General features: G+C 45.5%; 1 protein-coding gene across 1 annotated transcript in view; it reads right to left on the bottom strand.

Moving 5' to 3' along the window:
- Positions 1–11,838, bottom strand: part of LOC142574572 (cytochrome P450 3A41-like) — a 30,481-nt gene extending 18,643 nt beyond the window's left edge. The window contains exons 1-6 of the mRNA XM_075683622.1: positions 11,705–11,838; positions 11,290–11,386; positions 10,664–10,716; positions 8,201–8,297; positions 5,343–5,462; positions 2,439–2,527 (exon numbers count right to left, since the gene is read on the bottom strand). Coding sequence (XP_075539737.1) covers positions 2,439–2,527; positions 5,343–5,462; positions 8,201–8,297; positions 10,664–10,716; positions 11,290–11,386; positions 11,705–11,838 — 590 coding nt within the window. The remainder of the gene's footprint in view (positions 1–2,438; positions 2,528–5,342; positions 5,463–8,200; positions 8,298–10,663; positions 10,717–11,289; positions 11,387–11,704) is intronic.
- Positions 11,839–12,156: the final 318 nt, after the last annotated feature.

Raw genomic sequence — 12,156 nt, 5'->3', positions numbered from 1 at the left:
TGTGGCTATGCACGTCCTGCGTAATTTGTCCGCTTGACATATTTGCTTGGTGTTTATTTTTCATAAATAGAACAAACGCACTGTACTGTAACTTGAACTTAAGCTTATCCAATTTCCCCGCAGCCGCTGTCGTATAGTAGTAGGGTTGCCTGCCTCCTCACGTCACCTCCAACCCATACCCTTCAATGGGAACTGCCTCTTCTCCTCCCTCTTCTATACAGTTCTATCTAGGTACCCTCTGGACACGCACGCTAGTAGAAAGGCAAGCGCTGCAGTTTTTGAAATGCTTTTGAAAGGGGTCACGGATAATTACAGCTACCAAGAGACTATAATGCGGCGACGTCCAGGGCGCTCCACAGGACATTGTGCACATTTGAAGTGGTGGGCTCCAAACGAGTCTGTCGCGTCGCCTTTCCTCTCTGACTCACTCCTGCCATGTATACGCACGCTCCTAACGACCCCCGACGCGGTTTGCCAGGCAGCTGCAGCAGCAGCAGAAACAGCGGGAAAGTCGAAGGAAGAGGCGAAGCAAGCTTCACTTTAAAAAAACTAAGAGCATTTCTTTCTGTGGCAGAATGAGTGTCGCTTTGAAACATTTTCGACGAAGCGCTTCAGCCCAGTCTACGATAAACCTGAAGACCTAACTAATCTGCTGAGCCACCTCTTCAAATATTCACTGAATGTTAATAAAGTATTCAGTCATTCATGAAACGTAACCTGAAATATTCTAGGCGGTAGTTTATGCCCGAACTAAAAAAAAAAGTAGGGTCGTTTTCACGCTACTCCTGTTCGACTTGTATTAGCGGAGCCGACGCACGTTCTCCAACTATGTACACAATAATGTACAAAGCTATGCATCTATGTGCAACGCTATAAAGGTCTATACAGCCCTGTTTTCACAAGAGTGGCCTGTAATGGCACAGATTGCGATGTGGCATTCTGAGTTGGGAAGCAGGTTGAGCAAACGCCTTGTTTTTATTGTATTTCTCTTAAAATTTCGCTTTATCTCCTTCTCCTTCTTCACGAGCGGAATCGTGGCGTGACGCGGACACCTAATACCCCCTGAACACAATAACTCGAAGCAGTCATCCGCGACTGCACGTGTTCAGGACACGAGCCCATTGTGCGTGTTCTAATCCTAGGTTAAGAGCAATACCGGTGCATAAGTCAATTCCGGAGTCGGTGGAATATACCTGGCCGACATGCAACAATTTTCGTTCTAGCTTTCAGCTAAACGAACTTGTTTAGCGAATCTTTTGCCCCTACGACGAGCGTCCACTGTAACTGCTTTCATCGCTTCGTTCCGAATCATAACAGCTTCAAATCTGCTATTTCCCCTGCTTTCTGCTAAGTTGAATACATATGTATTTCTTCTTTTTTTTTAGCACTCCTTTATGTTATGCCTTCGGGTCTTGAAAGTACTTGAAATAGATAATTTATGAAATAGCAACGATTCACACTCATCTTTATGGTGATATTGATTTGAATAAAGTGTTTTAGGATGTTTTAGAACGCATGTAAACTGCTTACCGTTTCTTTCCAAGGTAAATATATGGTTAAAATACATTAGAAACAACTGATTTATAGAGTGAGGAAACACCCTGCGGAATTTGTTTTCAAACCCCGTCGTTATGAACCACGATGAGCTCCTTCTTTACGGTTGACGTGGAGTGAATCGCAGCAGTGCCGATATGCGGTTTTCTAAGGGATTTGACAGTCCCGTGTTGACTTTCTTCAATCCCTGGAGATATATTGCAGAAAGTGTTCATGACGAGCCACTGATGTTTTCTGGCGTCTTTTGACGTTCCAGGCATGCGTCGAAATGGACGCAGAAGGCATTTCGTTCTCAAACAGCTTCGTGCGAGTCGCGTTGCACATAAACTCACAACACGTTCCTCCTGTAAAGGCCGCCTATATTAACTCCGTCAACGACAATTCGAAAAAGTTTAAAACGCTACCGTCTCCTCGTTATCGAGAGCGAACGAGATAGACGAGGCGCGCCTATACATTTCTTCTGTAACACGTGCATATGCACACGCAGTTTACGAAGCGTTTATGTCGCTTACAATAGGTTGGCACCACATTACGACGCACAGAAACTGCTCATTCCCTGACGCTGTTGTGAATAAGTGTACCAGGATTACAATTCGTTGCACGAGAATTCTTGCTGCGCAAGGAAATTTACCCTACGGCAGGCTAGGGCAAGCTATGACCCTCCTAAAAGCACGTGCAGAAACAACGCCCCAGTTCGTCATCGTGGGCGCGTAGGGCTGCATAACATATTTTTTTTAATATTCCGCCACTTCGACGGAACTGCCGCACTGTAGTGGTTGTACAGTCATAGTCTTTAACCCTACCGTTGACACCATATTTTGTCTGACAGCCTACTGAATGTAATTACTGATATTAGCATGTTAGCATAAGCAAAGGCAACTCACTCGCTGACGTTCACAGGCTTATCTTTTGCAGCTGCTTCTGCTACGCGGCCTGTCATCCTTTCAGCAACAGTTGCAATTCTCACGGTAATCTGAGAAAGAGTCAATGAGAGTGACAAGACTTGTATAGCATATCTTAAAAGCACTTAAAGCCGCTTCTAAAGTGAAGCGTACCTGCACCAGAAAAACATAGCGTACACGAATCGTCAAGGTATAGTGCACTTTGGAACATGACTGTGTAGTGTGGATTTGATCTACAGGATTAGTTACAAGGAGACTTGTACACGTTACAGCAAAGAAGTAACCAACTATAATTGCAATTACTTTATTCCAAACAATTGAGAGATTGCTCAAAAGTATTCGATCATTTTTATGTAACGTCCTTAAACATTTCACATATACCGTAAACGGAACCAGTTGGAATGGCACTTTCAGTGTGTCCTCTGCAGCTCTTTCACACATTGCTTATTTTCACTAAATATCACTTTTCAAAACATTAGTGCGTCATCTTCCCTCGTTTTTATTGTCAAGATATCAGCAGCGCCAATGTAAACTCGGTCAAAATTTGCCCTGGGATCTATTGCGGTGTTCTAACGCATACTTATCTTGCGCAGGAGATCGTGGTTACTCGTCGTCAGGGTCCTCTATATGAAGCGCAGCACTTCATTGTTGCCGATGTTGGGAGGAGACGCCCCTAGTTGAGCCTATGAATAGTAGCTCATTGAGACGTGTCAACACCGGTTCATTTCATCGACCAACGTCTGTTGGCCCGTTGAGATGAGGAAATTAATACTGAGCTCCCGGGGAGTTTGTTTGTCTGAGCAACCGCGAGGCTCCTGCGTGGAAAGATCACTGGCGTTTTGCTTCAGTTCACGCTGAATTCTGGTTCCCAAAGCTGCGCCGCCTGTTACACCTCGTCTCATAAATAAATTAGCTGGTTACGTGTTGTTGCTTACTGAAAAAAATGTGGGTGAACAACAGTGAGTGTTACCGAGTAAACGAAATCATCACTCAACGACAAAATTACAAAACAAAGGACATGTAGTGGATTACGAGTAATTCGTTACGTGCAAGTCTGCTGATAAGCAACTGCTTCGGTCCTATCTGATAGAAATAATAGCATGAAGATGCCTATCAGCTGATTTCAGCCGTATGATAGACACAGTCGACAAACATTCATAGAACAAAGAAGTAGCTGATATAATCACCAGCCTATCCACGTATCTATTTCTTTATGTGGCTATGCATTGTGTTAGATTCAATCAAACAAATGTCTGTATACGATTTCTTCTATGAATTCGAAAATCACGAATACCTTCGCCACTGCGCCATTCGCATGCAACACACCCTGTTCAACCTCGCCTCTCGAACAATTCAGAATCAAACCTTCCAGCATTCCTTTTGGCGTAGCTCTCGTAAATTCTTGTGAATTCCTATGGAAAACGAGCGTCATGTTATAAGCGCAGGAAACTCTATCTCGCATAAACGCAGCCACATTAGAAATAGTCATCGTACAAAACATGTAAATAACCACCACCGGATCGATCTTAACAACGCATTAAAAAAAAAACAGTTGCGCAAATACTTTTCAGAACCGTAGAGCGCGTCCACATCCATTCTTATGCTTACACTTTCATTTCATTATAGCTAATTGCCATGCTTTCTGCATTACATCTTTAAGTACGATACGAGTTTTTGGCTTGAATATTATTGACATTTTTCGTCTTTAACAAATTATTGCATTGCTGCAACTACGTGAAGTCATTATTAAGTTTGCTATTTCTAGTAACATGCACGATGTTAAATGAAGGTATCGGTTATGTTTATCAACATTTTATGTCATAACGCTTTCTATACTTGATGAAATAGCTTTGTTCGTTATGTATGCTATTTTTGTACATGTTATCTGTAATTTTTTGTGTATGCTACCTTGTGTATGGGTCTCCAGGAACCTTCAAGCTGCATTTGGCCGCTTATCACCTGCGGTGGCCCTCAACTGTTATGTTGGAAATAAAATATTTTATTCGATTAATTAATCAATTCATAATTTGTTTGGTTGCTTAATTAATTAATTCATTAATTATATTATCGCGCACTTTCGGAACTTTAACAGAACAGCAAAGCGTTCGGCGATGAGAATGTGTGAAACTGCAATGAAGCGTTAACTACCCAAGAGAGCTACACTGTCAAACTGGTTTACAACAATCAATTAATGAAAGGCGAGAACGTCCGGACGGGTACACATGAAAAAAATGCATGTTGGCGTTCTGAAGAACTTCCGATTAAATTCAATTGATTGCAATAGCACTCTTTACCAAGCTACTGGATTGTAGTTTGCACTTTTTTAGGGGTATACTATAACTTCCATATCCTAAAAAAAAAAGCTCATGAGACTATGCAGTATGCCACGCTTTTCGCTGACGCACAATCGCAGACAAAGGTGCTCAGAACGCGCGAGCGTCCACCGAATCGCGTCGTTGCGCTATTTGCCGGGATCAACCGCGCTATTATCTACGTTCAAAACGACTGGAAAGCATCGGCCGTATATGCACTTAGTGAACGGAGAGGATAGAGCGGGTGATACGGCGGATAGCGCAGCGATGCCATTCGGTCGAAGCTCGCGCATCCTGGGCAATATAAGAAAAAGTTAACTAGGGGGTTTTAAATGCCAAAACCAGGATATGATTATGAGGCACAGCGTAGTAGGGGCTCCGGAATAATTCTGACCCCCTGGGGTTCTTTAACGGGCCGCCAAGGTAAGGTATACGGGAGGGCTCGATTGTCCCAGATAGTACAACCCCTCTCTTCATAAAGCACTCATCAACCAAAGACCACCATGTATCTGCTCTTGTAAGCGAGCAATACAAAGAGACTGCGGTACCACAACAAGGTGTAAACCTTTCGTACCGTTTTCAGCTGCGTAGCGGTGAGGGCGGGCGTAAAAATCCCTCGAGCTTTTTTCCACTCGTCACCCGAGAGGTTCAGGATGGACTTGCGCCACACGTCGCTACCGATGCGCTGACCCGCCTTAAAAAGACGATGCCAGCATGCTCTGATTGTCTCCGTAGCACATGTATTCAACACATATGCGGCAAAAAAGGTCCTTTCTGAAGCTCATTCCAGTCCTGAATGATTGGGTGATAAACGCAGAAAGCATTTAGTTCTCTTAAGATATGTCGCCAATGTGGCACTGAGCATCCTGTCTAATTGAGCCGGAACGTAAACTGTCTTGGTCACCTGTGCGAACATTGAACCACAGGAAGTACGCATTAGATAATCAGTCTTTTCCGCAAACCGTTCTCGCTATATTAAAGCTGCTGCGAGCGTTGCTAAGTAACTGGGTTTAATCACAATGCAGTGATAAGTAAGTGACGAAAAAGTATGGAGGCATATTTCTGAATAAGTTGTACATACTAGTTCTTGTACTGTGATTACAATCATACCTTGGGTGCAAAGAGACGATTGGGCGCCTTCTGTGCAGAGAAAATTCATCAGCACCATGCGAGACAATCTCGCCAACTCTCCCCTTCCGGAAAACAGAATTCTTAGGCCCTGCTCTCTGATAACGTCAGCCCGAATTTCCATAAAAACGCGTTTCCTAATAGCCTTGGGACTGACTCAAAACTATAGTCTCTGTCAGATGCATTCACTGCCTTTGTGCGGACAGAGTGTCTACAGTGTTTGGAGTCGACTAACACTGCTAAGACGTTATACCACAACTAATATTCTAATAGCTTATATAAGCCGTGTTTCAGGTGTTGGAGCCATATAGCGGCAAGATGAGATACGCCCATGTGCTGCAGTCATCAGGGTTAATTTCCTTACACGTGGCCCTTCAACGTGGAACTGAATCTCACTATGCAGGTGTGCTCTCATTCAACCTGACTGAAATTCCACTGTACTTGGCAGCCCAACACCATAGCCACTAAGCAACCGCGGCGGCTACAGCAGATTCCCATTTTGCCACGACAAAACTCAGTCTAACGCTCAAGGGCGGGGAGATCCTATGTGGCTTAGGGTATCCCATGCGGCCGCAATACAGTGACGAGGAACTCGCACCCCTTACCACCGATATCCGTACCGAAATACACACCACCCCTATACTGAAAAAAGTTAATCTCTTATACAACCAAGCCCGTCACGACGCCAGAACCAGACAACTCACAAAACATTACAGAACGAACCCAGATACACTTTACACGGACGCAGCCGGGACGCTTCACACGTGGCTTTTCGCTGGTCGCCATTGCCTCCGCCCGCATGCCTGGTATATTCACCTGCGCCTCAGCCAAGACCAGCTCGACAAACGCGGCGGAAGCCCTAGCGGTCACCCTCGCAATCAAAACCACAACGTAGCCATCAGGCAGATATCTTGTATCCTCACAAACTCTCACATGGCGTACCGTGTGCCACACGCCTCTTTGTGCTACACTAAACGAGGAACCCTGAATCATACAGTGCCCGGGATACATTGCAGCCACAGGTAATAACAGATCGAACAGTGTAGCTCAAGCTATTACTCACCGAATATCTGCCCCCGTGGAGACACCCTTCTCCCTCCCCGGGTGCGCCACACGACCCGGGATGTCCTAGAACACTAGCGTCGAGAAGGACAGCGCTACACCCCGCCGCAACCTCAGCCAAATGTAAGGGAAGCGTACGAATGGATTCTTAATGACCCTAACCTTTGTGCAACTTAACGTATCGCCTCAACGTGTGAAAGAGTAGTGTCAGGCCACCTTTCGTCTGAAGCAGCCAATGAGATTCGATAAGTCCCCCAGAGATTCATAGCGTTTGACATCTTGCTTGTTCTTTGTTATCATGATACTTGTTTGTTATGAGACACTTTCGGCAGTTCTTACATCACCTATCTATATTTGTAACGTCCAGCATGTGCAGCAGATGCCTAGGTGATCTGTTCACTGTGTCTGATAGTAAGCGCCGGACGCTGAGCTGAGAAATGTGCCACAAGGGCATTCTTGCAGAATGCATGTCTGGAGTTTTCGCCAAGAACAACCTAAGTTTGCTGAGGACCAAATGGCGCACCTCCTTGCCTCGTGAAGACATATTGAACGCAGAGAGTATTACTTATTGTTTTTGTTTTACTGGGCTTTTAAGTCCCAAAACTACGATCTCATCATGAGGCACGCCGTGGTGGGCGGACTCCGGATTAATTTTGACCACCTGGGGTTTCTTAACGTGCACCCACACCAAACTCTTCGCCACCCTATATGTGAAAACAACATAAAAGAAAGTTGGGGGCAATCCCGCTCCTACTTGAAGTAATAACGGACATGAAAGCCAATCAGAAATGAATGAAAGTGGGTCTAAAGAAACTCAAAGCAGTAATTTAGGAGAAAAAGCCATTCGAGAAGGAACAGTTGGGCACGGTAACTCCTAGTGTCCTAAGGCGTGGTCAGCGAGCACAAGAAGCACCCGCGTAGGGCGTTTATTGAATGAAAGAAAAAGTGAACTTTATACGCGGGTGCTTTCTGTGCGGTTTTTCACAAGCACCCAAGCCACAGTACACCGCATTTGCCGGCAGTGCGCACGAAGGTCGTCTGCTGCAATATAACAACTTCTTGCTCATAGAGGCCCCTATAGAGGCGTTTCCCCTCAAACTCTTCCTCGGCGAGAAACGCCAATCAAATGTAGTTGCTATGTACACTTTCACCATATAGCTGCGCTGCATTCATAGACGGATCAAGCTTGAGGTGTGCAGAAACCACTGTTGCTTTTGATAATGTATTTCGGCATAGGCTTACCGTTCTATCGGAGAAATACTTGAACTTGGACACCAACACTTCACGGAGAATATTGGTGTCTCCGACCACCAGCGTTGGTACAGTGCCTTGATATGACCTGCGAGCGAGTTGAAGACTATTTTACTATTCCATTATTTTGACGACGCAGAGAACGGTGATATCGACATTCGATCATCTTGCATTACATTTCAAAATGCGCAAATTCTAACCTTAGAAGCACGGCCTACCTAACTTGTATACGACCTATTTTTGAATATGCTTGTACCCTATGGGACCCGTCACAGATATGTCTTATAAACAAACTAGAAGAAATACAAAACAGAGCAGCCAGGTTCGTCTCGGGTAGGTACGGGAGGATGTACAGTTGCACAGCAATGAAAACAGAGCTCAACTGGGAGTCCCTGTCGTCTCGCCGAAAGAAGCTGCGGCTAAAGCTTTTGTATGAAATCTATCACAACAAAACTGGAATTGATAGGGAAATGTACATAAAACCACCAAACTATATATCGGCACGCACCGACCACCAGTGCAAAATTAGAGAATACCGGGCTAGGACGGGCCTGTATGCCAATTCTTTTTTTTTTTTGTAAATACTATCGCTCAGTGGAATAGACTGTCATGTGAACAGGTGTGCAGTGAGAATCAAGATGTATTCTTTTCACGCTTGTAACCCCCCTGCTGCAACGCTTTCGGGCTAAGCGGGGATATGTCTGAATAAATAATAAAAGAATAAAGAATATCGTATGGGCGACTCGTAAACCGATGATATCTGAGCAAAGGAACTGCGCATGCACGCGCTCACCTGAGCTATCTGATATGCGCACTGCGGTTCGTTGCGCAGACCGCGGTGTCCCGCACTGTGCGGCGAGAAGGGTGCATTGCTCTCTGCCCACCTGCGTGTTACAGTCGACAAACTACACCATGCGAAATTTTGAAGTCTGGGATAATGACCTCCAATGCAGCGATTGTATTTAGACGTGTGCTATGAGGCCAGATAGAGAGAGGGTTCCAAGGTAGACATAGGAGGATAGCGTGTAGACGAGTACATCCGGGGTTCTGCCCTCCGTTCGAGACTTGCAGCAAACACAGAGTGAGACATGCTTACTTTCGCCATGTTCGGCAGGAGGGTTAGGACGGGGCAGCTGAAAATGGGAAGGGCGAGCTGTAGGTTCTGATTCCCTTCTGTCGGGATTGCGATGATAGTGACACTGACAGACGCACTCGCAGCATGCAGTTGTCGTCACCTATGGACGGCGTGCACGTTTTCAGCATGCTTATGCTGCTGAAACATAGAGTCTTTTCTCACCCGAGAGGCAACCGCCGTTATAAATAGCAGTACTCATGGACGGCATCGCAGGATCGCATGGTCACTTGCATTTGGTTGGCGTTGTATGATCTAAGATACAGGGCGTTTCAGTGAACACTTTCAATGTTTTTTTTTTAAATTACCTGAAACGGCACAATTCTAGATTATGAGCTCGTCTACTCGAAAGGCGAACAGTACTTGCACAAAAAATCGAAATGCATAATCGACTAATTAACAAAATTTATCAAACTCAAGTTGGCACTTATCAAAAGTTATACTTTCTACAAGTGTGCAATATCTTGCAGAAATTTCGTGCTTGTTTGGCTAATGCAGCCCCCGCCCCCTCACCCCTGCGTTCTACAGGTATGATCCAGAAATGACGCGAAGAGACCCGGGCAGCAAGATGGAGGAATAGCCAAACCCCGTTTGACCAAGGATACGTGCCCGTCTCTATAGACCGTGCAAGAACAGGAGATTGAGGCAAGCGCAGGAACTCCAACCATCTATACGGGTGCGACGGGCTCGATCAGAGAAGAGGAGTCTTGGGCGCCACCAGCCGAGACGTCGTCTCTTTACCACAGAGCCCAACACAACAAACAGGCCCACTAGGAACAGGGTGCGAGCACTATTACAAAATTAGATTTTAAGGCCTCCCACTAGGTCCGACATAAGATAGGCATCTAACCTCTTTAATCCGTAAATAAACGTGCCTTCTGTATTTGGTTATGTCATTTATGTAGGACTTTTGTACTCTCTGCAACGTGCACAAGACGTTTCACGTATCCGACTGCACTGCGTCCCCGGTACAACCTATCCGATTTTTATTAAAGACAGTCTACGCAGGTTCTGACTTACATATTGACTTCTTGTGAATCAATGTTCAATACTTCTAGACGGTTTTGGATAAACTGCGAACATCGGCCAAGATGCTGTAACCATTCTATGCCTACGCTTTTTTTTTTCTTGTCGACTTGCTCCGCCTACGACCTGAGCAAGCCGGGAGCGCTCGATAATGAGAAAGGAATAGAATATAGCGAAAGGAGTCGCTAGATTATACCGGCCCTGAGCTTCTTCAGGTTCGCGTTTCACTATACTAGCAGGTATATTTACTTGCTCAGATTGCTCACGTAAAAAAAAACGAATATGTCTGTACTTACCCATAAACGCGGCCGTAGTGGTTGTAGTTCCTGGCCACCACTTCGTTGAGTGGCTGCGAAGATAATCCTACTAAAAAAGAGGTTGTCCAAGGTGTTGCCACCCTAATATTTCAATAAATGCTCCTCCATTTACAGGCACGCACGCTATACGCTGCTCTTCTTTCCAATTACAAAATTCTCGAAATCAACACAATTTTCTAATGTTTCGTAACTTTTTGTTATGGAGGAAAAGCACTTACGATAGCAACGCAAGTAACGCACAGCCAAGCAAAATTACGCACATAGTTATCAAATGACACATTCCTTGAAATGTGTCCCCCCAATGTAAGATTCTCTCTGTGTAAAATTCTGCAACGCGTTACTAGAAAAATATACCTTTTCATGACAGCTCGGCGCGAAAGTGCACAGCCATCGTCGCGACCGTGAATGAAGGCATGCGCCGGACATAAAACGTTTTCCACAACAAGTGGCGTAATCGAGCACTATATTGTTGCCGTACATACTCTTTCAACCTATCTGGGAGCAAACATTAAAGAAAGCGGACGAACAGCATCTGTTATTTGGCAGGCTGACTGATACAAGCCTTATCTCTCTCTTTCTTTCTAGCTCTAACACGATGCACGTACCTTCGAGTAGATGTCATACGCGAAGCGAAGGTATTGCCAGGCGTTGTGATGGACGACATCCTTGTCGCTCCAGAAGCTCAAAGTCTTTCGAACCCACCTGTAGGACAAGGCTTAAGATAATTGAATGCAGAAGTACAAGAGCGGAAGCTACTTACAAGCGTCTGAGTGCACGAGACTATGTTAGTACGTGACGAACAACCTGTACGTATTACCAATCATATTGCAACACAGGCACATTCACGCTGTAGCCTCTCCTTCAGCTATAAAAAAAAATAATATGGCTGAGCGCATTCCAAGGAATGTGTCAACATCTCAGAGATAAGAAACACGGGCCTGCGCGGCACACGTAGCACGCTCCCAGCGCTACCTGGAGGAGCGGCTCCATAGGAGCTCCATTTTCGGCACTACGCCCTACAGGGTCTTCGAGGCGAAGTCTCCTCGCACGGTTTTCACGAGAACGACCTGAACTATCTGCCCGGCATTGACGGCAAGCTTCAGCTTGTGCACCTTGAGCGGGGGTTCGTACCTTGCGAGGTGGCGCCATAACATGTACCGAAGTGCAAAAACAGGTATCGAGACTATATGGCGCACATGTTATGCCTTTGACCCGTGGCTCGGTACGTTGCTGCTGATTACGATGACGATAATGACGGTTTACTGGCATCCCCTCCGAAACCGGATTGTGACAAATAGTCACCTAAACTGCTTGAGTTAATCTCGTCCAGCTACCATGCAGCATGCAACTGCTATATTCTACTGCTACATGTGTGGACACCGGGGGCGGAGGGGGGGGGGGGGGGGGGGGGTGAGGGGTATTCTGTAAGAGTCTACCTATTGGACTGTACATTTCGGCCGCAGCTGATTGAC

Source organism: Dermacentor variabilis, chromosome 3 (genome assembly GCF_050947875.1).
Source record: "Dermacentor variabilis isolate Ectoservices chromosome 3, ASM5094787v1, whole genome shotgun sequence".
NCBI lineage: Eukaryota > Metazoa > Arthropoda > Arachnida > Ixodida > Ixodidae > Dermacentor > Dermacentor variabilis.
Note: the sequence above shows the minus strand (reverse complement) of the source record. Positions and strands in the feature narration are given on the sequence as shown.